The sequence below is a fragment of the Cyclopterus lumpus genome, chromosome 4 (genome assembly GCF_009769545.1).
Source record: "Cyclopterus lumpus isolate fCycLum1 chromosome 4, fCycLum1.pri, whole genome shotgun sequence".
Taxonomy (NCBI): domain Eukaryota; kingdom Metazoa; phylum Chordata; class Actinopteri; order Perciformes; family Cyclopteridae; genus Cyclopterus; species Cyclopterus lumpus.
In genome coordinates, this window is record NC_046969.1 from 7,579,987 (window position 1) to 7,607,389 (window position 27,403).

Below are 27,403 nucleotides of genomic sequence, written 5' to 3' on the forward strand. Positions count from 1 at the left end.
GCGACGATCATTCTGTTCTAGGTGCCTTTCTTTAATGTGACTTACAACTTCTTCATTTGCAGGCTATAGTTAGAGTTTTAACTGCAACTGCAGAAGACAACATATACTGATATGTGTGATATTTGCTTTTGTCCTTTTGATGTTTGACATATTTTGGATTTGAGATCCGACTCAGGAGGATTCAATTCTTGAAAACCCTTTGCTACAGATGTCTCCGCCCTCCCTATATTTCTGCTCCACACATGTGAGAAGGCTTCCTTGAATTCGGATTGGCTGCCTTCTGGCCAGTGGTAGACATGCAGATACACCCAGCCGACATATGGAGCAGATTAGACATGGGCTACGAGGTTGTCATGTGCACAATAGTGACGTTTTATTTATCAGGAAGTGATATTCACCATCGGTGTTGGAAGACTATGATGTTGTAGCTGGTGGAGGTGAAGCTAATTTTAACTACTGAAATACTGGGAAAAAATAATTTATTTAAACAGTCCAACACTATAAACATATCAATTGATATAAAAGTGATATATAAACAATAACTTATTTTAAAAATAATGTATTTAAACATTTTTCTTGATAAACGACTAAAACGATTTAAAGTAAATTTTTCTTTCCAACTGATCACAATGTTTCCCTCTGAAATGTAGTGCAGTAAAGTAGGTAGTTTAATCTTGAAATGTTCAAGTAAAGAACAATTGCACATGAGCACATACGTCCTTGATTAAATGTACTTAGTTACGTTCCATTATCTGCTTTGCCACACCGTTACAGATTTAAAATCATAATCTTTATATGATAATGTGATGACAGCCATGGAGAGATTTCCTTCTCAAGGGAGTTCATATCAGTAAAACAGACCTCCTCAAAATAGGGGGACAATGTTTGCTGAAGGACAATTATGCATGTTTTTGCTTGATTATGTGTCCTGGGCACGGAATACACACATATTTCGTGGAATGGCCCTTTGTGTGCCTGCTTTGCCATTCTCCTCACTCACTGCTCTTAACCTGACGGCCAGTAGGGGGCGTTAGTGATAACACAACTGAGTGCACCTCTGACCCCCATAAGCTACATGGTCCCCACAGTGGAGGAAAAACCATTTGTGGTGTGTTTGGCCAACAGCGTGGTGAGTTTAATTTTATTTTTGGAAAGCTTGTGTCACGTCTTCTAGAACTACTCTGCTCCAACTTTCTGCAAATGGCAACACTTGTTTTTGAGTTTGAATGAAATGTGTTTTCGGACATTCTTATTGGTGATGGGGGTTTTGCCAATTAGCTTGTAGCCAGCCAATTAAACACAAGTCAAGCTGCGGTAGTTGACGCACCTGGCGGAGAGCTGCTCTCTGATTACACCTTTTTTAGTTCCATCCAGTGAGCCGATCCCACCTTTTTATATAATATTATTTTATTATAATTAGTGTTCATATTTGACTTTGGGAACAGTTTTACAAAAAGAATTTAATAATTTGAATTTGAGTTAAGAATAGCTTTTTTACTATTGTTTTATATGATCATTATTAAAAAGTGGATTTTTATATCCTGAGAATCTAACCAAGCACAAAAAAAACGAACGAAACCAAAAAAAAATACGCCATAACTTGATTCGCCGATGACCGTCTGACACGTTGTGACCTTCGTCATTTAACCCCACTTGACCTCTTGACCAAGACCAGAGTTGTTTCCTTTCCACCGGAGCTGCAGGTCTCCTGGAGACCCGCGGAGGTCGCTCTGCTCTCTTCCTCCTCTCCGCCGTTGGCTCTCCGCTGCGTGTCTCCCTCCCCTCCCCTCATCCAGCCTCACATATATACAACAGCACAAGAGGAGAGAGGGGAAACAAAAAAATCTGATCAAGCTTTTCCGGTCGGCTAGTCCTAATTTCCTCTCAAGACCTGTGGCTTTTGGAGCTGAGCTGACCCGCAGACCGACAGAGGGGAGAGAGCTCCTGGTCGAGGAGCAGCGAGGAGGAAACCCGGGGGGGGGCAATTAACTCCCGGTCTGCTTCCTACCACCACAACCCCACACACTGTACGGTTAGTCCCGCGTAGGACCATGCACCCCGCCGGCGGCTTAACGTGCACAAGAAGGAGGAGTGTGTGAGGGGGAGAGCAGAATGCTTCGGCGGATGGGAGCGCGGCCGCTCCGAGGTCTCCCATCCGTGAAGCCGCCGCAGAGCGCCCTCCGTTACCCGTCCTCTCCTCCTCCGTCGCCGCCCAGCCGCACTCACCTCCGGGGACTTCGTCCGACTCGTCCTTGCGCAACTCTGCGCCTCTGTCGCTCGCGCTGACTTCACTCTCCAAACAGCGAGGAGTGGGAGAGACGCGTCTCGCGTGCCGCACCAGAAGTTGCAAGCGGCAACAAAAAAGAAGGGCGGCGACGCGGCGTGGAGTCAAATCCGAAGCCGCCGTGGTGACTTTTTAAAAAAAATTTTTTTTGTGCGGTCGCGAATCGTCGGAGCAGCAGCAGGAGGAGGAGGAGGAGGACGACGCCGCGCAGAAGTGTGGAAACCCGAGTCCAGCGGTGATGAGCTCTGACTCCGAGAGGATTTCACTGGAGTGCTGCCAGAAGCATCTGGAAAGGATAACACCGGGACCCACACTCTCCCCCTCCAGAGAACCAGAGGAGAATTCACATCTCAGACATTTCAGTGTTTCAGCTCTCGAGTGATATCTGTTCAATGTCAGATTGGTTTAATCCCACACGTACTCATAACTTGTGCCCGCTGTGATTTGGATACCAAGATTTCCCTCCTGGCATCAGTGGTGTGGACGTGTTGGCCAACACTCAGTGATTTAAAAAAAATATATATTTTTTTTGTTGAAACTTTTAAAAACTTTTTTAAAGGACAAGCATCCTCAACCGTAAACCGCCACAGATTGTTAGTCCTGCGAGGTGTGCGTGCAGCTATGCACTGAAGATGTGTGCGGCCAGGTTCAGCGGCTGCCACAATGGCTGTGGCGAGGAGGCCGCCGCGGGGCCCGCTGGTCCGGTTCCAGCCTCCAGGATGCTGGACTGGACGGAGGCCGGTCCCCGCATCCTCCACAGCCTGGAGATGGGCACGGTGATGACCGTCTTCTACCAGAAGAAGTCCCAGAGGCCCGAGAGGAGAACCTTCCAGATAAAGCAAGACATGCGGCAGATCGTGTGGAGCCGAAACCCCGACAAAGTAGAAGGAGAGGGTGAGTATTGCTGTGAAAGGGTTACCGAGTGGACCCACTGGGCTCATGGTTCATTCTTAGAAGTGCATGACGTCCTTGATGTGTCTCAGTCTCGTGCGTCGTATGTCCTTCTTTCTTCTTCTTCACATCCTTTTTACATTACGTGCCAGTCGCAGATTTTGTGTGCTGAAGAGTCAGCTGAGATATCAGAAGTATCAGAAAACCTGCTGATGAACACAGAAGCCGAACACCAGGGACAGTTTCCTCCTCTGCGTGTGCAGCTTTTTAATGTGGTGGTTCCCTTTTGGCTTATGACCCTGGTCACCTCTTCTTCAGCACAGGGTGGTGGAACCAAAAAGAATTGTTCTCCATTGTTTTTATTCGTAGGATCTTTTTTTTTTTTTAAGAGCACTGAAGAGTAAAAAGTATTTCCGTGTTTTTAGGTAGAAAAAAAAAAAAGAGCAAATATTAGAGAACTGTGTGTGGTGACCCCAGGTCGAGAACCAAGGTGTCAGTTAACCTGAGTTACAAAAAAAGTTCCATTGTAAAAAGTTTACAATTGAGGTCGATATTGCACAAGCAGTTCTTAGTAGTTGTGTGGCAGCAGACATTTCTGAGGTTTGTTACTCCAAAAATATCGACACATGAACTGGAATTGTCTGCATTGCGCTGAATATGGAACCTCCAAACTCTTTTAGCACTGTCAAACATCTCCATAGTCTTGTTTCTCAGACATTTGATCCCATACTTTCTGAAATCTGAATGTTAGACTTCCTGTTAGTTGGACAATGCTCTGTCATGGCCGCTCGTGTGTCAGATGGATGAAAGAAGTGGATTATATTATAAATTTGACAAAGTAATCTTGATTGAAGAAGCACCCGGAGCTTTGAACCACGTGACAGCTGAGCAAACGGCCGTCCTCCGTTGTGCCTGAAGGCTATAGGAGAAAGCTATTAGGTTTATCTCGCTGCGACACCATTTTGTCAACAAACTAATTGATGATGGTAGGAAAAACCATAACACACACGTGTCATATGGATCTAAGTCCTGGTACAGCCCAGTGCTTCCTGTCGGTCTGCCTGACACACTGACTGACTGACCGGGGGGGGGGAGTGGAACACTTAAAGTGGCGGGCTGCTGTTGAAACGTCCCGTTGGAGCGCCGGTCTGCCCGTGTCGGGTGTGAGGGTTATTGTCTGCGCCCTGGTTTTTGTGGCCTGGGGGAGGATTTGTTACAGTGTCTGTTGGCAACCGAAAAAACGTACGGCATTCACAACTGGCATGATCGAGTTTCCTTCTGTCTGCCATGTGTTATTCTAACTCTGTCTTTTATGGTAGCACCCTGTAAAATAAAAGAGACTCCGCCCCTCTGAGATGGGAACGGGTTTACTGTCGTCAGGGTAGTGTTTCCAATCGTCTCGCTGAAGGTGTTTCTTGTTGTCATGACTTTAAAGAAAAACTGGGAAATGGAGGAACACGTGTTTACCAATCGGACAACACGTGTGCGTCATAGTGACACTGAAAAAGAACAAAAACAATTACACAGATGCTGCAAGTTGCCAAGAGTTGGAAGACAAAGAGGTTTCCAGATGACACTAAAACACAGATGATCCTGCTTCGAACACAGATCATTTCTGCATGTGCCAGCGGATTGAGGAAGACATTTTCTCCAGTTGCTCGTGTTTGATCTATGTGCGCTATCCTCTCAGGGCCACTGTAGTTTTGTTTTAGTTTTTTTTTCATATCCAGTCCCCCCCCCCCCCCCACCCCCTTTTCTCAATCATTCTATGAAACGGAAGGTCGGAGGCTTGTGGCAGCTGCACAGATGTGGGTGTAGTTTCTGCTTGGGGAGCCTTGTCAATTATTTATCCATAATCATAAAGCCTTCGCTAATCCAAGGGACAACAAGTACGAGTTTGAGCTTGCACGGAAACCACGGCGAACACCTCAACGCTCAATCCCATACAGATGAAGACACACACACACAGAAACACACACACACACACACACTATCGTAACCCTCAAACTGCCCTTCACAAACCACCTCCCTCTGGACAAAGCCACCAGTACTTTCCGTGAACTCAGCGGGTCTCTCCTTCACTTTTATCTCCCACTGCTCTATCTGTCAGCCCCCCACGTTTTCTTCCCTCCTTCCCCTCCTCCATTGTCCTCCTCCCAGCTGTCCTTTCCCAGCTTCCTCCCTCCACACACCCACCTGAACTCCCTTCTCGCATTCAAGGTCACTGACCTCCCGTGTCACTTTCATTCTGAAGTCCAAGTCCATCCGTTTGATGCTTTTGTTAACTCCTATTTATCTTCGTGACCCCTTCACTCTGTCTCCTCTCACCTACTCCTTCTCTCCTGATTTTTGTTTTTTGTTTTTGTTGCCTCGTTTTTTTGTTCCCTCCCCCACCCCCCACTGTTTGCTTTAAAATACAGTTTATCCCTCGGCCTTGCTGTTAGTCTTTGAGATGAGCTCCTTGGCAAACAGTGGAGGTATTAAATCCCGAGGCACAGGAAGTGTGGGGTTATCAGGGAGTGGCTCGCTTCCCGTCTCGGATTGAAGGACTGGCTGGCTGCAGGAAAACAAAAGGTCCAGCATCTTCTGCAGGAAGCGGAGACATGGACCACAAATGAGGCGCTGCTTTGGTGGTTTGCACCAATGGGGGAGTCACCGCGTCGGTGTGCTTGCTAAAACTTGCAAACGCACTGATGCGGCCCTGAAATGACTAAAACGCATAAACCTCCATTGGATCAGCCTCTTTTTGCTCTGTGCAGCTCAAATGTGCAGCCACTTTGAGTTCATGATGAATAACTTTACTGAAAGGTCAACAAGGTTAAACGGTCATCGCAGTTTGAATAATCTTTTCCCCTGTTCATAAGTTGGTGTAACCACCCGTTGTGCTGTCAACCTCTCTATTCAACAGCAATCTATTTAGATTTCTTTTCAATCAGCATCCCGGCCACCCATTCCTTTGTCCGTTTTATAACCCGCCCCGTGCTTATTTTTCATTCTCATCTCCCATAGTTTTGCTTCCCTGTGATTTTATAATCTCCGAGTAGACTTCTGCCATCTGGTCGGGAGTGATGTCACCAGCTGCACCAAGAACAGTTTGTTTCACTGGAAATGCACTGCAATTATCCACGGCTGGTGGTTTTAGGTCAGCAGTGCACACAATTCGTGGTGCGTTCAGGGAACTTTTCATTCGGTCCAAGCAGTGAGCACCGAGGACTTACTGAGGACAGAATCTGATGAAGCTCTTTATGTTTTCTTACTTTCTATGAGACTTTCAGTATCTGAAAATCAGTCCCCCCCCCCCCCCCCCCCCCCCACACACACACCTCTACCTCTCCCTCATGTTACATTTACATCAGACCGATTCTTTAAAGCAGTTGTGTGTGTGTCTTTATCACAACCATGCTTACAGCCTAGACCAGGGTCAAGTGTGTGTGTGTGTGTGTGTGTGTGTGTGTGTGTGTGTGTGTGTGTGTGTGTGTGTGTGTGTGTGTGTGTGTGTGTGTGTGTGTGTGTGTGTGTGTGTGTGTGTGTGTGTGTGTGTGTGTGTGTGTGTGTGTGTGTGTGTGTGTGTGTGTGTGTGTGTGTGTGTGTGTGTGTGTGTGTGTGTGTGTGTGTGTGTGTGTGTGTGTGTGTGTGTGTGTGTGTGTGTGTGTGTGTGTGTGTGTGTGTGTGTGTGTGTGTGTGTGTGTGTGTGTGTGTGTGTGTGTGTGTGTGTGTGTGTGTGTGTGTGTGTGTGTGTGTGTGTGTGTGTGTGTGTGTGTGTGTGTCCGACGTCCAGATGGCATAGCAGGAAGTAATAAAGTGAAAGGCCAGAGGAAAAACAAATACCGGTTTTGGGGTATCGGTTTGGGAGGAAATTGAGTCGACTTTGACCGTGAAGAACTTTGTACTAACATAATTTACCAACGTCTTTAGATACGTTGGTAAGTTTGAGTTTCAGTACCAACACTGAAACGTTTTTCTAAACATGTTATCCAAGAAACCCATTTGTTTTCTATTGAATCCTGTATATGTATCAAATGTCTGTGTTTAACAGTGCAGCCATGAAAGAGCTACAGTCTCAAACTACGAGCAACATTATCAAGCGTCAAGGTCTTTTCTCGCCCTTGAAAACCGCAGCTTCAGTTCAATGGACTGCTTCCTGAAGGAGTCCTCCACTCTCATCCAGCAAGAAAAACTGTGTTTAGACCTTTTGTATTTGAGCCAGAAATATCCCAAGATTGGCATCCCAAGATAGCAATTGTGAATGTTAATAAGTTGGATTTTGGTCCAGATGCTCTGCAGCTTTTTTTCCCCCCCGAGAGCTTTAGTGGCCAAATGGCCTTTTAGGAGTTTTTATTTTATTTGAACCAATTAAAGAATAAGGCTGGTGTTGTTTAATGTTCTTCTCTTTGTCAACAAATCCATTGAAAACACCTAAACCAACTTCCTGTCTGTGGCTCTCAGCCCTAAGTCCATTAGTTACTAATAAAGAGGCAAATCTTTAAGAACCTTTTTCAAAAGTGGGATTTGTTGACTTATAAGAAGTATGTAGAACATCAGACGTGCCCTTTACAGCCTCATGATGTTGTTTTCGCTGTGCTTTGTAGCAGAACTTTCCTTTCAAGAGCTTAAACCGGAGCCGGTCATCTGTTGGGAAGAAGTCAGTCGGATTCACTTGCGTTTTTTCTTCTGCTGCTTCCAGCTCTGAACCCCCGGTCCTCTAAATCATGGACACGTTTCCATCTGAAGATAATGGTCTTCTTTCTTAATCTAATGCCAAACATACTCCCTGTCCTCTGCACACGCAGGAGGCTCGGATAGGAACCAGATTTCTCCTCTTGGCTCTTTGGTTCAGGATTGTATGGAACCTGCTGAGGACGGCTCGCTTTGGACCGATAAAGACCAGCAACGGGCTCCGATTGTTCTTGTCCCCTTTCGTCTACCAGCCGGACAGAACGCTTGGTTATGAAACGTCTCTATTCTCTCTCAATATGCCTCCTTTTTGTTTTGGCTGAAGGTGAAAATGCCATTGAGGCCGACAGGAGTCACATTCAGGTCAATTGTGTGTATGTGCTCTAGCAAGTCTGCGTTTGGTGTGTGAATGCCAGAGCATCTATGAGTGCATGTGCATGTGTGTGTGTGTGTGTTTGCACAAGACATCTGCTATGTCAATAAGCTGCGGTTTTCTTCGCGGGTGTGTGGACCGCTGCAAGTGTCAAAGTAGAGTCCAGAGTTTACATCAGACGCCTGACTCTCCCACTCTGTTCCCAGTGACTTCTCTGTTCATGTACGGATTACTTGTTAAAAGGAGGAATAACGAGATAAAAGCTGCCACAAGTGCAGATTTTGAACCCTAATCAATTAAATAACTTGCCTTAATTATCCTAGAATCTGTACAAATACTCCATAATATAATATGGAGTATTTAATATAAACTCCTTTTAATATCTTATTTTATTGTCATGTTAATGTATGATTCGGGAACAACCAGCTCAAATAAATATTTGTTTTCTTTAACACGATTGACCTCTTTTATTTGTCTTTACACGAAGGAGAGTCTTGGAGAAAATTTGGTTTGCATTTAGAATTCTGTCACAGCATGACAAAAAATACTATTTTCAGAGCTATATTTCAAGAAGTGCAGTATTGGCAGACATGGCCACACATTGCATTTGGACAGAAAATAAAAACTTGGTGGCATGCGTAAGTGCTAAAAACATTTAGTTCAAGGTGTCTAGATATCTAAATATAATGCTACGTTTATGAACAATACATACTTGGCTATCTTTGAACTATTCTTAGGCTGTTTCCAAAATCCCTGCCCATTTCCGATATCGTGCACTTTCACATTTTATTTTGCTGTAACATTCTCATACTGCGTGTGTTGCTCTTTCTGGATGCAAAACAACCGTTGAGCGACTTTCCAGCTGTCAGTGACGACTTCAGCTGATGATGATTACTCTGTGCCAAAAGCATGCATTCAGCATTCATATGGACAGAAGAGAATTTGAGAAATCTGGAAGTACCTTTTTTAAAACTGGGGTACATTGTGTTTAAAGAGGACTTTAGTATTTGTTTTTCATTAAAAAAAAAAACGGATGATAGCCTTGTCGACTTGAACGTAATGGTAGCACCCTTTGGGGAAAAGCAGCTTCAATAATCATGTTTTATTTAGTAAAATTAGAACAACGTAGTCATTAACAACCGTAATCATTAATGTAAGCGCTGACTGAGGAGCTTAAGCAACATTTGTAGGGCTTTGCTTTGGTCTTAGGGGTCAAACTGATGTGTTAACACTTCAAGTGACCGACCCCGGCAACGTTTTCAGGGACTTCTGTGCTTTAAAGTTTTTGGGATTCTTTTTCCAAAAAGAATGTAGGCTGAGTTGCAAAAAGTGTCTGTTTGTTTGGCTGCTGCTCAAAACCTCTTCAGACCTTTGGAGCATCCTGCCACCGACAGCTGACATGTTTGTTTTTTTGGCTCTGTGGACTCACACACACACACACACACACACACACACACACACACAGTACATTTGTCCGGCTGCAGATTTCTGTGTGTTTGGCAGGGAAACGAACAACGTGCCAAACTGATTCATGGTTGTGAGCATATTTGTGTTCATGCAACACTATCCTTCCTTCCTTCCTTCCTTCCCTCCCTCCCCCCACCCCTCCACCCCTCCAGTGGACATACGAGAGATCCGGGAGCTGCGGTTGGGGAAGGGCTCCCGGGATTTTGAGCGCTACCCGGAGGAGGCCCGTAAACTTGACTCCGCCCACTGCTTCATCGTGCTCTATGGCCTGGAGTTTCGCCTCAGGACGCTCAGCGTGGCCGGTCAGTGTGCTTAAGAAGTGTGTGTGTGTGTACAAGTGACTCCCAATGTACTTTTACTGCCACTATTTGTAACAATTGGAAATTTACCCGTCTGTGAAGAGGTCACACTACACTCCTCTGTCATTTGACCAGTATGTTGCACGTTCTTTTGGTTGAGATGATCTCTAACCCGTTGACTTTGTTTCAGTGGTGTTTCCGGAACTCATTCATTACTTTGGGGAGTTTATTACATTTCATAAAAAGTATTGAACAAACCTACAAAAAAAATATAGCTCCAATAAATTTTAAATATGCTTTTAAAATAAAAGCAAATATTTCAGCTGCTTGTTACCTAAACCTTTAGGAGAGTCGCCAAAGTCTGATATTTTTGACACTTTTCCATCTCTTGTGTGGCAGCCTTCAGCGAAGAGGAGGTCAACATGTGGATCACTGGTCTCAACTGGCTGATGACGGACACTCAGAGAGCTCCCGCCCCACAGCAGATAGACAGGTGTGTTCAACTTTGATCAAAGCAAAACAAATGACTCGTTATAGCTACTCAAAAGTAAATATTTGCTGGTTATTGTCGTCTTCTATCATTGGAAGCTGAACGTCTTTGAGACTCTTTAATGGTCAAACAATGAATCGAGTCAAATTAATCAATGTGAGTGTTTTTGATTTTGAAAGAAACCTTTTTCCGTAATTTGTGGCCAGTCATAAATCTGCATCGCTGAACTATTACATTGTGTGTTTATAAAGCACCCCCCTCCCCCCTGTATGTGTGATTAAATGATAACTGGTTGCTTCAAAAGAAGTAGAGACCTGGACGGGAAAGGGAGGTGCTGGTCGGAGGAGACAGGACAAATATTTGTTTTGGGATGAAAATATTTATTCTAGATGAATGTACGGGGGCAGTTTTGGCTTTTGTGGTGCTAGCAGAAGAACAGAAGGTGTCTGTCGACATAATGTGAGCGGTTTATGTTTGGAAATGGTCAGAGGAAATGAAATGGCTAATTCTGTCTGTCTATTGCACTTTGGTAAACTGTAGATTCAACAGCTTTCACTGGGTTTGACAAATACAGACTGTTGACTTGTTGCTTTAACTTGAATTCTCCTCACTTTCTGTGTACGCTAATACATTTTCTAACAATTTTTCCAGATTTATTTTCCCATGTCCTCTTTTTTTTAAAGGGCCAGTGTGTAGCAATTACAAGCATCTATTAGCAGAACTGGATCGTGATATAATTAAGTGTTTTCTTTAGTGTATAATCACCTACAAATTGTATCTTTTGTTGCCTTTTACAATACGGAGGTTAATCATCTCTACGGATGCCGCTATGTTGCTGTTCTACAGTAGCCCAGAGTGGACAAACTAAACACTGGCTGACGAGTCTATTTTTATAGAAGTCGATGAGCAAATGAATCTGCTTCTCACCTGATTTCTTCCCTCCGTAAACATGAGTTTATGGTCTCCATCGCTAAATCACAAGCTACACATCACAAACCAATTGGTGACGCTATGGCGACTCTTTATATACAGGATGCAACCTGCAACCTCACAGCGCGATGTCGCCAAATCCTATAAAATTAAATGTACAAACTTGTATGTAAGCTTAGCATTCAAACAGTGTTATCATGCTAGCTATACTAGCACGACATAGCTTTACAGTATGTCTTCTATAGCTGGTGAGGATGCTGACTCTTTGCCTCGGCTCAGTTAGCATTACCTTTTTTATTAATAATATCCTCATTTCAAAACTCTGCCGGAGTGTTCATGGAGCTAACGTTGGCTTATTGAGCTAGCTATTCCGGATTAAATGATCTTGCAACAGTCTTCATTTCAGTCTGTAAAGTCAGCGTTTGCTGGCTATAAATGAGAAGCCTTCCTCTGAGCTCAATGACATATTGTTAAAAAAAAATTACAAATACGCCCAGAAAGCCTTTAATGTAGAGGGTTCAATGTAAAATCTTCTTTTTGGCCATTACAAATGTGATCAAATATGTGCACAAGTAAACAATGAGAACATGTGTCCTGATTTCTTTGCAATATATATTTTTATTTCAGTCTCCAGCACTGCAGTGCAACATTTGACCTGCAGCAGGATTCTTGCAATATCGTCTCTTTCAGTCTCCTGTTTTCTCTCTCTCTCTCTCTCTCTCCATCCCTCCCGCTATAGGTGGCTGAGGAAACAGTTTGAAGTCATGGACAGGAGCCACGAGGGCAGGTGGGTGTGTCTCGCCACAAACGCGTCAACGCCCAATCGGAGCTTTCACAGCCCATCGGCCTGTCTGTCACAGCAGGTGGCTCCTGGACGTGAAACCAGATCCAGATGTCATCAAAGGGCGTGTCACACCTCGGTCAGGGGTCTGCAGCGACCTTAACCTCCACAAACATCCACACCCAGAAGCTCCGCATATCTCTCACACACACTTTGTCTCTTGCTCGCATTAATAAATCCAGGCTTCTGTTTGGGTGGAAGCCGCTCCAGGACAAACAGCCTGCCACTGCCTGATAAGGAGCAGGAAGTGATGCGATGGGCTGGGAGAGGGCAACTTCCTGTCTCCTGTGAAAATAGTAACAGTAGCTAGACAGAGGCAAGCGGGTGGAGATTGCGGTCGTTGACCCCAAAAGATCCGCTCAGCGCATTGACTTCTTTTTACTACCTGCCTCTCGCTTTCGTCCTCTTTCTATGACTGATGGCTGAAGGTCGCATGTGTTTTGTTAATCAGTAAAAGTGATTATCCATGTGCGGTTTGTCGTAGGAAAGAAAAAAAAAGGATGTTGAGGTAAAGACATCAGCAACTCCACAGAAGAAACGGCAACACCTTATGTGCAAGTAGGCTCTGTGATTGATAAAAGAAACTATGTAATATTAGCTGTTCCATAAAAGCTCCACAACGGCTGCTAAATGCACCTTTAACAGTATTTTTGTCACCAAATTTTAAGCTCAACAACCGACATGAAGCCATATCTGATTGTCGGTTTGTTGAGCTAAAAATTTGTTTTGGAAATGTGTAAAAAAAAAAGAAGTTTTCAGACGGTAGAGTCAAAGTGTACCCGGCCTGCCCTCCCATTGTCACCTTCTAACTTCAGAGCTTAAACAATGAGAACTTGACAGGAGTCCTCATGCTCAGCCAGGAAATGTAGAATCCCAGACATTGACATTAGCTCCTTAAACCATACAGCGCCACCTGCTGGTTCCTCAATGTCTCTGATGTACCTCCCCTCTCTTGTTTCTGCGTTTCAGCATCACAGTGAAGGATGTGAAAGCCCTGCTGCCTCAGGTCAACTACAGAGTGCCGAGCATGCGCTTCCTGAAAGACAAGCTGCAGGTCAGGGCTGAACACAAGTCTCACAAGTCCACCTCCAGCTTCCTGTGCCTCCCTTTGAATGTCCTCCTCTCCTGGATGCTCTGACTCTTGCGTCACACTAACTCTCATCCTCCCTGTTTACAAAGGAGGTGGAGGCCAGGAGTGACTTGTCGTACCCCAACTTCTCACAGCTCTACAGAACGCTGATGTTTGACGCTCAGAAGACTGTGAGTGTCTGTTTTGTGTTTGGACACGTACGCACTACCACAGTCCTGGAAGAAGTACTCGAATCCTTTACTTGCATAAAAGTAGTTGTATCACAGTGGGGCAATATCTCTCTATCTATCTATCTATCTATCTATCTATCTATCTATCTATCTATCTATCTATCTATCTATCTATCTATCTATCTATCTATCTATCTATCTATCTATATGTCATTAATTCAATAGTCAAGTTTTAGTTCCATAATTATGAAGCACGTACACTTTACGTTTATGCTGACAGAAATTAATGCAGACTGTAACTGCTGGATTTAAGCAACTCAAGCAAGTTTCAAAATGGTTATCTGTGAAGTACGCGTGATTTGTCGCAACAATTATGAAACATATGTGAAAACAACAACAAGAAAAAAAAAAAAAAGAAATAAACATCCTTGAATTGGAGAGACAGGGTTTTTTTGCGCTCCGCTGTAAGAGTGCATGCTTTTCTGAACATTCTCCTAAACTCTATATAACATCGTGGCATTGAGCTGCAACAACATGCTGCTCTTTATTTTGGTGATGCAGGATGACAACGGCAATATTTTACAGTCTGAATCTGAAACACTCATCCGCCCATCAGATATCATTTATTTCCCTCTAAAATGTAGTTGTGGACACGTTTAAAATCTCCCACTATGGAGAAGTGAAGTTGTTGTACATCGGAGTCACACCGCCGTACTGTATTTGAGTACTTCTGGCCTCGCACCACTCCACTTACCGTTGACGCTTCACCTGGCTCCCCCTCACCTGTCTGTCACCTGGCTCCTCCCTTTTTTGTTCCCAGATTATTGAGCAGCTGGAGCTCTCCTTCCCACTGCGGTGAGTCCCTTCACCTCCACCACCTCCTCTTCCTCGGTGTCCACTCCCTTGTCTTCACCTCCCCCCTCTGTTGTCCTTCTACACGTCCACACGGTTGTCTTAAGGGACTTATTGGCTTTCCCAAAAGTAAAACATGTGTTTTTGCCACTTTTTTTGGGGGGGGGGGGGGCTCTTTGGATGTGAAACATTTAACTTAATGGAAAATGAACGTGGTATAATTTAGAAGTGGCATAAGTATAGAAATCATGTTGGTTGTCAGACAGACATGTGAATGTATCGCGTCTCTTTCTTGAATCTTCACTCCTGCTGTGTGACACCTTGTAGTGTGTGTGTGTGTGTGTGTGTGTGTGTGTGTGTGTGTGTGTGTGTGTGTGTAGGAATGTAGATAGACCGGAGCTTTGTCAGATCTCCCTCTACGACTTCCAGAAGTTTTTACAGATGGACCAGAAGGTACTGAGCGGATTCAGCGCAGCACAACATAAAAACAACTGCTCTGTGTGCTCACTTCTTTCTCCGGCCGTTCTCAGGAGTCCTGGGCGTCGGATCTGAGTCGCGTCAGAGAGTTCCTCACGGGGTACATGAGGGGCGGACCGCAGCCTGAGCCCATGCTGCAGCTCGATGAGGTGAAGCGGACACCCCGACTGACATAATACGCTGTGGGGATTTCTTTCCGAGCTCACAGTCTGATCACGTTACGTCATTTTTTTTTACGTCTTTCTCCAGTTTCTGACGTTCCTCTTCTCCAAAGAGAATTCTGTGTGTGACCCTCGACTTTCCCCTGTTGTTGCTGATGACATGAAGAGGCCGCTGTCTCAGTACTGGATCTCCTCTTCACACAACACGTAGGCCTCAACGTCTTTGTGTCTTAGATGTTCCTAAATGTTGATATCTTTGCCTCAGGAGTCCCCGTACTATATTTAAAGGAGCTTCATGGGAATAATGCTGATTTAAACACTCTTATTGACTCTTATTAAGAGTCATTTCATCCAAGTGTCTCCAAGATTTACTAACAAGCTAATTTTTCTTGAATGTACTAATGAATGAATGAATTAATGCTTTCTTTATCAAAATACATTGTGTAAGACTTTTTAGAGTATAGCATTCGCCCACGCGGGCTGTAAACTAAACACGTCCCATTTATATTGAAGATTGAAGGTAATGCTGAATTTGTTTTACTAATAAGTAAAAAAAAAAATTAAAAAAAATACAAGACCAACTGACTGAATCGACTGATCACTGATTCAAGAATAAAAAGCCCAATATTTTCTGATTCTATTTAAATGGTTTGAAAAAATAAATTTTATTGAATGACATTTATTGATTAATAAACAGTGGAAACTGTCATTAGTTGCAGCACGTAAATGGAAACAAAATCAAAATCTGACTCTCAGTGAGACGGCAAATAATAAAACGTCCTCTGATAGAATAGTACGTTTTTAAAATTGTTCCCATGTTTTCTCAGCTACCTGACAGGTGACCAGTTTTCCAGTGAATCCTCTCTAGAAGCCTACGCCCGCTGCCTCAGGATGGGCTGCCGCTGCATTGAGCGTAAGCAATTCCATTTGATTCTAACTAACAACAACACGATATGCGGGTGAGGTTTAGGGTATTTTGTTGCTCATTCCAATGCCGTCTTCAACCCTCCCCTAAATACTGGCCACATGTGGACTGGCAGTGTTGCATTGTGGTCTGCTTTGGTCTGGCCCTTGTCCGGGTGCACACTGCTAAACACCTCTCTTCTGCTTTCTGATCCCAGTGGACTGCTGGGACGGACCTGACGACCTGCCAATCATCTACCACGGCCACACGTTGACCTCCAAGATCAAATTCCTGGATGTGCTGCACACCATCAAAGAACAAGCCTTCGTCACATCCGAGTGAGGCCTGCTCAGGTTTTTTTTTACTTCGCCGTCAGTGCAAATGGAACAACCTGCCCCGACTCTCGTTTCTGAACGTCTTCCAGAGATTAACGCACTGGGCTTCCCCGTCCCCGCTGTCGTGTTCGTGCAGGTATCCTGTGATCCTGTCCATCGAGGACCACTGCAGCGTGGTCCAGCAGAGGAACATGGCCACACACTTTAAGAAGGTGTTTGGGGATCTGCTGCTCACCAAGCCCGTCGATACCAACGCGGAGGAGCTTCCCTCGCCGTACCAGCTCCGCAGGAAGATCCTCATCAAGGTACACAGACCGACACACTCAAAGCGCACTCCTTCAAAGTCGGCAGTGTAGGACTCAATACGGTCTTGATAGGCCAACAGACTGAGCATTGATGTCAGGCCCTCCAAAGGCCCTTAGAAAGAGCCAAGCCCCATGACCCAAGTTAAAGTTACAGTGTCCTCGAACAAGATCCATAACAAAAAAATGTGTTGAAAGACTGAAAGGGGGTCACATGGTGCATGCATGCAGTAAAAGGTTCCCACAGTCTCACGTTTCCTCGCTGTGTCACAGCACAAGAAACTGGTCGAGGGCACGCTGTACGAAGAGGTGACATCAGCCAGCTACTCTGAAAACGACATCAGCAACTCGCTGAGGAACGGCATCCTTTACCTGGAAGACCCCATCGACCACGTGCGTGTGCACAAGTTCTTCTGCGTCAAGCATGCATACAGTCAGTGCTGTGCGGCGCGACTGAATGGTGTTTTTGTGCGATTCACAGACGTGGACTCCACACTATTTCGTCCTGACCAGTAATAAGATTTACTACTCGGAGGAGACGTCTCACTACCAGACAGCGGATGAGGAGGAGGAGGACGAAGGAAAAGTGGTAGGGAGATGATCATCCTCGAATAAGGGAAAGGAAGGTATTCATCAGGTAAAGGCGATGCCCAATTCTCCTCTTTCCTGTAATCGGCCAGGAGTGTAACAACAACAACGAGCAGCACTGTGCAGAGCGCTGGTTCCACGGGAAGCTGGGCGGAGGTCGTGATGGTCGACAGGTGGCGGAGAAGCTCCTGCAGGAGTACTGCGAGGGCGGGGCCAAAGACGGCACCTTCCTGGTTCGGGAGAGTGAGACGTTTGTCGGAGACTACACCCTCTCGTTCTGGTCGGTGATACTTAACATCTCACTAAAAGTAATCTCCGCTACCTCTCTTTGGACTTATCTTTTTTTCAATGGAGGAAAGAAAAAAAAAAGAGGTTAGAGATTAGAAAAATCGGATTGTAGCAGCACGGCAGCCCAGCTGTAATCATAAAAGGGGGAAATATTTGACCATCGTTCACAATATTAGAAGTGGTAACTGAAATGTACACCTTTTTTTTTAGAATCTCCACACACGCTGTATTGCAATTGGGGACTTCTAAAAGTATTTATAGTTTCCAGCCTTCCAGAGTTTTGTGATAGACTGGAGATCCCGGCGCTAACTCCCCCATATCTTCCTGTTCCTCCTCCTCCTCCTCCAGGCGCTCCGGTCGTGTCCAGCACTGCAGGATCCATTCGCGCCAGGAATCCGGCTCCACCCGCTTCTACCTCACCGACAACCTGGTGTTCGACAGCCTCTACCGCCTCATCTGCCACTACAGAGACACGCCTCTGCGCTGCAACGAGTTCGAGATGAGGCTGGGCGGCCCCGTGCCTCAGCCCAACGCACACGAGAGCAGAGAGTGAGTGATTTGAAGGCTGCAAAGATGTCGCACCTCCTCCCTTCTTCTTCTTCTTCTTCTTCTTCTTCTTCTTTATTTCTTTTTTTTCTTCTTTTAAAGTGACCGAAAAGGTGGAGGAGACAAAAGTTCACCAATTAGTGAATAGATAGTTTTGTTTTCTCCAGGTGGTACCACTCCAGTCTGTCCCGCGTTCAGGCTGAACACATGCTGATGCGCGTCCCCAGAGACGGAGCGTTCCTGGTGCGGAAACGCAGCGAAAACAACTCCTATGCCATCTCCTTCAGGTAGAAAAAAAGCAACGCGCACTCAGGGACGATATCCCATGAGACCTCTGTTCTCCCATGAGACCTCTGATCTCCCATGAGACCTCTGTTCTCCCATGAGACCTCTGATCTCCCATGAGACCTCTGATCTCCCATGAGACCTCTGTTCTCCCATGAGATTGCCCCTGATTGTCGCATGATGCCCACCCAAAAAACATTTAGTCTCTTTTTTTTTTTTTTTTGTCGTTGCTTTTCGGCACACGTTTTCCTTCCTCGTCCACCTCTCCGCAGGGCGGAGGGGAAGATCAAACACTGTCGCATTCAGCAGGAGGGACGTCTCTTCATGCTGGGCAGCTCGGCAGAGTTCGAGAGTCTCGTCGACCTCGTGAGCTACTATGAGAAGCATCCTCTGTACCGCAAGATGAGGCTGCGGTACCCCATCAACGAGGACACGCTGGACCGCATGGGCACCACGGTGAGTACTGGGATCGCATTTGGCACGTTTACATGACCGCTGTTTCACAAAGCATCCACAGCCTCCATTTATTGTATCATTTTTATATAGTTTTTTGTGATATTTTTTTATTGCTTACTATGCCTTTTTCTCCGTCACATACTATACTTACTGTTCCACATTTTACAACATACTCTACTTTTTTAAGACATACAAATGTGACTTTCATGACACAGTACTCCATGATTGCCTTTTTTGTGATATATGCTTTTGTGATATATGCTTTTTTGACTGACTATTTATTAAACATACTTTACTTTTCATGTTTGTGTACATTTTAATAACAGTTATTCATTCATTTATTTTAAGGGCATACTACACTATGAGCTCTTCGTAACATTTTTCACAACATAGTATACTATGCCATTTTCATCATCTGTCAGGCATACCTTTTGTGGTATTCTTTTTATTTTTGACATGCCATACTATATTACAGCCTTTTAAATACCTTTTCCACATGCTGCTAATGCTTTTTCCTTCCCCGACATATTATACTACAATTTTTTGACGACTTTTTCAACAGGCTATATAATATGACGTTATATTACTTTTCTTCTAATTACTATACTATGGAGTTTTTTGACATACTATGACTTTAATTTCTTTTTTTACTTTTTTTAAACCTCAATTTCTGAGACAAACTATACTACGGCATCTTTTATGAAATTAAATGCCGGCATTAAACTGCAGGATTAACCATTACTTGTTTATTTCTCAGGAGCTTGACTACGGGGCTCTCTATGAGGTCCGCAGCCCTCATTTCTATGTGGAAGCCAATAAGATGCCCACAGCACGGGTAAGTGAGATCTTTCTGTGGACCTACAGTACATTTTTAAACTGTTTTACTTACTTAATGATATCTATTTTGTCATTTAGTAAATGATTGGGAAATTAGATTATCCTGTAAGGTAATATGAGTATACCTTACATAAAATTAAATGAGCGTTAGAAGTTAGACTGCCTCTGGGAATGCACCCTCATTCAAGATTTTTGGAAAGAAATTATTAATATCGTATCTATTTTTATCAACAAACAACTTCCATTATGTCCAAAACGTTGTCTCTTTGGGTGCTTCCCAGCAAACTGTATACTTAACAATAGCAAAAAAAAAGATGGTAATATTTTGTCTAGCTAAAAATAAAATTGCAATGACTTGGAAATCTGTTCACAGACCTGAGCAAACGGAATTGGATAGAGGGACTGCTCCAGTGCCTCGCCCTAGAGCAAATTACATATGTAGTCAAAGAGAAATATAACACATTTGTAAAGATTTGGAGTTCATTTATGGAGTTTTTGGAGGGGGCAGATTTTGTTGTAACCCTATAGTTTATTGTTTGTCACATCCGGAAATACGGGAGCATTTTATTCGTTGGGTCAAATATGTATCTATATGTGCATGTACATATCTGTCACCCTCTACTGCTATCTTTTATTTGTATTTATTTATTTATTTTGCCACTGATATCTTTGAAATACCTTTTATAAATGTACTTTTTGATGTGCCTTGTCTTGTCTAGTCTTATGTTTGTGTGTAAAGTGAAAAAAACATTTGTCAAAAAAAGAAGTAAAAGTACACGAACCCATAGCAGCAGCAGCAGCAGCAACTAAAATGTATAGTAAATATCTGCACTGTGTCCCTCACTGCTGCGTTTCAGTGTACGGTCAAAGCTCTGTACGACTATCGAGCTCAGAGGGAAGATGAGCTCTGTTTCCCCAAACAGGCACTCATCCTCAACGTGGATAAGCAGGAGGGCAGCTGGTGAGTACGTCTCACTGGGTCACGTGACCTCATCGGTCACGTGATCCGTCTGTTACGCTGCGTCGTCTCCTTTACATTAAGAGCAGCTTGTCATGAACCGTTGTGTCTTAAGGTGGCGAGGTGACTACGGAGGAAAGAAACAGCTGTGGTTTCCTGCAAACTACGTGGAGGAGGTTCCCAGTTCTCCCGCTCGAGAGCTGGATGAAGTAGTGAGTTCAGATTCTCAGCTGAAGAATGTCAAATTATCCGCTCGCTTTTCCAATCATAATGTTTTCCACTTTTATTCTGTTGTCTCAGCCAACAGAGAATAGTCCTCTCGGAACATTCCTGAAGGGCTTCATCGATGTACCCACCTGCCATGTCGGTGAGTCCCATAAACAAACGGAGGTTAGCATCTAATGATCAATTCTCAAAATACAACCCTCTCACACAAAGCTCTCCCCCCCCCCCCCCCCCCCCCCCCCCATCATGCATCTGTCCAGTGGTGCATAAGGACGGGAAGAACTCTCGTCCCTACGTGTTCACGATCCACTCCCAGCAGCTGTCGTCTCACCCGGTTCAGACGCTGGATGTGGCGGCCGACAGTCTGGAGGACGTGACCAGCTGGGTGGGCAAGATCCGAGAGGCCACACAGAACGCCGATGCTCGGGTTGGTGGGACCGAAGTGACGCAGAAATAAATCTCAGGAGTCATTTTCCTCACGGGGGAACGCTTTTCTGAAAAACCTTATCTCCACGGTGACAGATGCAGGAGGAGAAGCAAATGGAGAGGAGGAAAAAGATTGCGGTGGAGCTGTCTGAGCTCGTGGTCTACTGCAGACCTGTCCCCTTTAACGAGGACAGTAAGGATCCAACTGCTCTCGCTTCTTCTCTTGCCTCAATTTTTTTTCGAAGATTTTAGTTTTGAAGCGTTTTTTTTTTTTTAATTGTGTTTTTATTTGCTGCTACTTCTAGAGATCGGGACGGAGAGGGCATGCTACCGGGACATGTCCTCCTTCCCTGAGACAAAGGCAGAGAAGTTTGCGGCGCGCAGTCGAGGGAAACGCTTCCTGCAGTACAATCGGCGCCAGCTTTCCAGAGTTTATCCCAGAGGGCAGAGGCTGGACTCGTCCAACTACGACCCGCTGCCCGTGTGGCTCTGTGGCTCCCAGCTGGTCGCGCTCAATTTCCAGACCCCAGGTCGGTGTACAGGTACACGTGTACTTTCAGACCAGGTCAAAGCAAGTGCACATAGAATGTATGAGAGACAAACATTTCTTTTCACAAAGAGACCTGGGCAGATGGGAAGTAGGTATTTTATTTCTCTCATCGCGGATACAAATTTATCAAATTTTAATGTTGCGGTAAAACGAGTAAATTGATGGTTAAGTATCAGCTATTTATTCACATAACTGACGTGCTTTGATATTAAAAATAAGTACCTCCTCATTAGCAAGTCAACCCTAATCATCACATTTTGCCTCTGGTATTAAGTGCCCAATTTCAATTCAGTTTATTTTGTATAGCCCAATATCACAAATTACAAATTTGCCTCAGAGGGCTTTACAATCTGTACACATACGACATCCCTGTCCCAGGACCTCACATCGGATCAATATACTGTGTTGTATAACGATTACAAGGTGACAGAGAACCCAAGCATAGTTGGTCTTAGTGAGGTTAGATTTTCTTTTTTGGGGGCGAATAATCAGGTTCAGCCTTGCGGTTTTCTGATGGAATCACCCAGGACCACAAAAGGGAAAAAAAGGTGTATTGAACAAATATGAAAGTGTCTGTTTGCAGATAAACCCATGCAGCTGAACCAGGCCTTGTTCATGCTGGGAGGGGCCAGTGGCTTCGTTCCACAGCCTGATGTCATGAGGGATGATGCCTATGACCCTTTCGACAAGGACACCTTACACGTGGAGCCAATCACCATCCAGTTACAGGTCAGATTGATCATAGAAGTACAAGTATTTAACTAGTGAGAATCCTTTTTGTTTTCGACAGTCTTCTACCTGCTTTTCACATTCTTCCACTGTCTCCGGATCAGCTGCTGGGAGCCCGTCATCTCCCTAAAACCGGCCGCAGCATCGTCTGTCCCTTCGTGGAAGTGGAGATCTGTGGAGCCGAGTACGACAGCTGCAAATGCAAGACAGACGTCGTAGGTAAGAAAGCTGTTGTCACGTGGCCAGATTGACATTCATGCTGTAATATGTGCGCCTGCAGTCCTGTGCTCAATGTCTTTGTGCCAACGGTCTCCACCTGACCCTCCCAGCTGACAACGGGCTGAATCCTGTGTGGGTGCAGAAGCAGTTTGTGTTCGACATCCACAACCCCACCTTCTCCTTCCTGCGCTTCACTGTCTACGAGGAGGACATGTTCAGTGACCCTAACTTCCTGGCACAGGCGACCTACCCTGTCCGTCTGCTACGAACAGGTGGATGTGACCCCGGTTCACATTTAATGTCGTGGCTAAGTCCTGCTCCTCCAACACAGACCAGCCAATCATAGGAACAGGGCCAGAGAACTATAAGGCTCTACTCCACAGAGTCTGATTGTGTTGCCTTTGTCATGGTTAAACATTGTGCCTGGGTCATTTGTAATAGTGACACTTGTTACATTGTATGACAGACTGTGGAGCACAGTAGAGTTGTCGGATGCTATGATTGGCCAGTCTGCATGGGAGGGGTGGGGCTTTGTCAATTGTTCTTGCCAATACTAATTTAATCCAGGCATATTTCACTGAAGTTTGAATTAGTTCTGTCATTTGTGTTGTCAGGCTACAGGAGCATCCCTCTTAAGAACAGCTACAACGAAGAGCTGGAGTTGGCATCACTACTGATCCACATAGAGATCGTCAATGCAAAGGTAAACCAGTGCTTAGAGACGGATACGTTTATTCTGCTTGAAGTTCATACCTAATAACTTGCACTTGTCTTGCTCACTGTGGCTGCAGGAGGAAGACGATGAGAACATGTACATGACCATCCAGCGTCTGCGGGATCGAACCAGCGAGCTGTCCACACAGGTTTCCCTCCTGGAGAGGTCTGGCTCAGGGGATCTGGGATACCAGCAGATTTTGGAGGAGCTCAGATCAGCTCAGGACCAACTGAGTGAGCTGGTGGAGGCTCGAAACCACAGGTGGCTGATCACACTGGGAGGAAAAAGATAGCAGCTATTTGAATTCCACGTGTAATATTTTATATCACGATTCTTTATTATTAACACTGAAACAATTAGTTGTGCAAACAGAACATTAACTAGAGGAGCTGTGCTGAATTCACTTTTTTAACATTCAAAGCTTCTGTTGATGAAGGGGAAAAAAAGTGATTATTGGACTATATAGCGTACACATTTTTTGTTTGTGGAATTTTCCCATCTGCAGACCGACATGTTCACAACTGGAGGCTTGGGATGACATTGTATTACTTTTGGTTTGTTTATTTGCTTTCCCAGGCTGATGGAGAAGAAGAGAAGGGAGAAACTGAGGCAGCAGGTGGCAGCAAAGCGCAGCTAATTCTCGGATCCACCAGAGGGCGCTACACTGCAACACAAACGCTGCCACGAGAGCTCGCCAGCCAAAGATCATAACGGGCTTATAACTGGAATATAAACAATACATTGTGAAACTTGATGGCACCAGAGCAAAAAGGGACAAATGGAAGCAGCTCATGGACAAAAAAAACACCTCACAAAACTAAGCTATAAAACCAATCATGTACGTAATGCTGAAACGCATTAAGAGTGAAATAGCTTTCTTCTGGTGTTTTCATGGAAACAATACAGACGGGAGAGATGAAGTATCAGAGTTCTGAATTGTACTATCATGATCAGACCTCGAACAACTACTTGCTTGTCAGAAAATTAACCTGCAACCTTTCTTGCGTTTCATAAATTGGGTTTGATCTGAAATAAGCTATTTGAAGATGCTACCTTGAGCTTAAGGAAATACTTTTTACGAACCAAATAATTAAGTCGACTAATGGAAATAATAATCAGGACATTGCTTGTTAGTTGAACGTCTTGTCGAGTTTTAGACACTGAATGTCTGCTAATTATAAAATGTGCAGCTGGAAAACTGCCACAACAAGAAAGTCAATTTCATCACATTGTCAATTTTTACAACAACAGATTAATGCTGTCCAACACGAGACCAGAACAATGGCTGCTATTTGACACTTTTAGGAACTGGAACATTTGAGTGTATATGTTGGTATAACAGCACATAACTGGGGAAGTCCCTACAGCAATACAGAGCACCAAACGGATACCAGTCTCGTCTCCCAGTGACTGGGATCTTTCTGTTATTGGAAAGGTCACATCAGGCATGACTTAAATATTGCTTTCTTTACTTGTTAAAACTAAATATAACTACAGGGATATAAATGTACTGAATTGTTATTAAAATAATGGTATCAGATCCAGGCATTTTTAAATCAATCTCACTACTCAAAACTGAAGTGTAACGTTCACTCTTACTGTGTTCGAGGTAATCGGAATATAAAGGGAGGAGAAAACTCAGGTAACACAAATGGATGGACTTAAAGGGAGCAGTGCAAAAAAAATAAAAAAATCATGTATGTGTCTTTTTTAACATTGTAAAAGAAGACTTTTTTTTTTTTTTTTTTACTGGAATAGTGACCCTTAATGGGAAAATTTAAACAAAAACGGTGGACAAATCCACTCGTTTTGACTCACTACTCATGAAATGGATTTAAAAAGGGATTTAGTTATACGTCTCCTCATTTGTTTTTGATGGGTTTTCAGGACAGGAGCCCTCTCTGCGGTCAGACATTGCTGTTCTACCTGGGAGAGCCCAAACTGGATGACCTGTATTGAATAAATCCTCACCACACCGAGAAGATCTTTTTAATACCTCTTCAAAGGGCTCTAAATAAACTACTTATACTAAAGAGGCACACAAACAGCGAGCAGGTAGAGGGGGAGACCACAATCCTCCCACTGCCCCTTCACATCATCTGCACAGGGGTTCAGATGTGTTCGTCAGTCAGACACGTAACAAACAAGGGCTATCTATGAAAACTAGCAGAACACAACCAAGATCAGGTCCCATCATCTCTCAAATCTGTCTTCTTGGCCTATAGCCATGTTTATTAGGCTAACTCAAATTAAAATCTCTTTGTACCTACGCTAACTGTCTTGTATAATGACTCCGTATTAAAATGCTGTGCAAGTTTCCATTTATTAAAGCTCTTTAATGTACCTCTGTCTGCAATGTCTTTTTGAAATGTGTAAGCAAGTATAGGACCATGACACTTTTCAAAATATTCTAGGTCTATTTGTATTCAAATTTACTAAAAGTACCAAAAGTAACAGTATAAACATTATGGAGAAAGGCCAATTTCAAATGTATTCTTGGGAGGCTGATGTATTAATGTGTTCATCATTTTGCTGTTGCAGCTGCTGAAAGTGGAGCTATTTTGTAATACTTTACTCAATCATTAGGCTATAAACTACTTAATCCATCATAGTATAACAAGTTAATTTATATTTTGTATTAAGAATCTGAATCTGCAATGTAGCCCAACTAGTAACTACTATTGTTAAATAAATGTAGTACTGAATAAAAGTACAATATTTCCCTCAGATGAAGTGAATTTAGTGTTAAGCTACATGAAATGGAAATATTCAAGTGCTTCAACCTACTTTGAGAGCAAAATTACGAGGCTACATCTATAAGAGAACGTTGTGCTTTTATTTTTTTCCGTGGGACGTAACTTAGTACATTCACTTAAGTGCTGTAATTAAGTCAAATTTTTAGGCACTTAACTTTAAAATGTACGTTTTCTCCCAGGGGAGCATGTACAGGTACATGTCCACCCACCATGGTGTCACAAAACCCTGTGGGAAACACTGATGTGGTCAATATCAAGTGATAAGTAACTAGTAATTCAAGCTGACAAATGCATGCGGAGCGGTACAAATGTAGAATATAAAGTTTGAGCCACGATACTGGATGATGATTGTCTAAGTTACAATAACATAAAAAACTAAAACTGACTTGCTTTCCATTACAATAAAGATTCCATTTGAAAAGTGACAATATTTCATGAACACGGGATATCGTTGAACACAATACTAACTCATGTTTAATGCAGCAAGGTGTAGATCAAAAGGGGAATGAGCAAAGTTCGTTTGAGGTACACCGATATGAATACAGACATAAAAGGGCTGTATTTTACTGGTGTGAAGCTTGTTTGGTCCGGCTGTGGTAAATTATTTGCATCCAAGAACACAGAAATAATAATAATTAACTTTAAGATTGCTGTTTGGTGAGGTTACAGCACCTTATTAACTCTGCTTCCTCCCCGGAGTCGTTGTGACTTCACGTCTCATAGGGTCCATTGGACCTGGAGGTGTCTGATGCCTGGTGAACCGGCCTCCCGCGTTGGCCCTGCTGATGCGCCCCGCCCCCCCTCCCCTCTACCTCCTTCTGTTTCATGGATTGGAGCTCCATTCATACATTGTCATATTCATGTAATGTGTTTATGTAACTTTGTAAATGCTGTTCATTCTGTACACATGACATCTATTGCTTCTGTCCATCCGGGGAGAGGGATCCTCCTCTGTTGCTCTCCTGAAGGTTTCTTCCCTTTTTTCCCTGTCAAAGGTTATTTTTGGGGAGTTTTTCCTGATCCGATGTGAGGTCCTGGGACAGGGATGTTGTATGTGTACAGATTGTAAAGCCCTCTGAGGCAAATTTGTAATTTGTGATATTGGGCTATACAAAATAAACTGAATTGAATTGAATTAATAATAAAATATCATCGGCATACATAAACCTATTGTGTTCCTGGTCCCCTTGTACGACCCCTTTACTATCCGCCTCTGTCCTGATTGCGATAGCCAAAGGTTCCAAGAATAGCATAAAGAGTAGTGGGCTAAGAGTGTGTCCCGGTT

General features: G+C 44.0%; 1 protein-coding gene across 1 annotated transcript; it reads left to right on the top strand.

The window, feature by feature from the left end:
* The first annotated feature begins 2,848 nt into the window (after positions 1–2,848).
* LOC117729444 (1-phosphatidylinositol 4,5-bisphosphate phosphodiesterase gamma-1-like) lies at positions 2,849–25,705 on the top strand. The gene is made up of 32 exons (XM_034530480.1): positions 2,849–3,178; positions 9,842–9,991; positions 10,388–10,481; positions 12,148–12,195; positions 13,219–13,303; positions 13,429–13,509; positions 14,330–14,364; positions 14,742–14,814; positions 14,892–14,987; positions 15,088–15,206; positions 15,827–15,912; positions 16,121–16,241; positions 16,375–16,543; positions 16,814–16,933; positions 17,022–17,129; positions 17,221–17,408; positions 17,765–17,965; positions 18,130–18,249; positions 18,520–18,703; positions 19,461–19,538; positions 20,398–20,501; positions 20,614–20,710; positions 20,799–20,865; positions 20,984–21,150; positions 21,246–21,342; positions 21,455–21,679; positions 22,283–22,428; positions 22,533–22,647; positions 22,758–22,919; positions 23,262–23,350; positions 23,439–23,623; positions 23,939–25,705. Exons 1-32 carry the CDS (start codon positions 2,917–2,919, stop codon positions 23,997–23,999), a joined length of 3,933 nt encoding a protein of 1,310 aa, XP_034386371.1. The 5' UTR covers positions 2,849–2,916; the 3' UTR covers positions 24,000–25,705.
* The last annotated feature ends 1,698 nt before the right edge of the window (positions 25,706–27,403 follow it).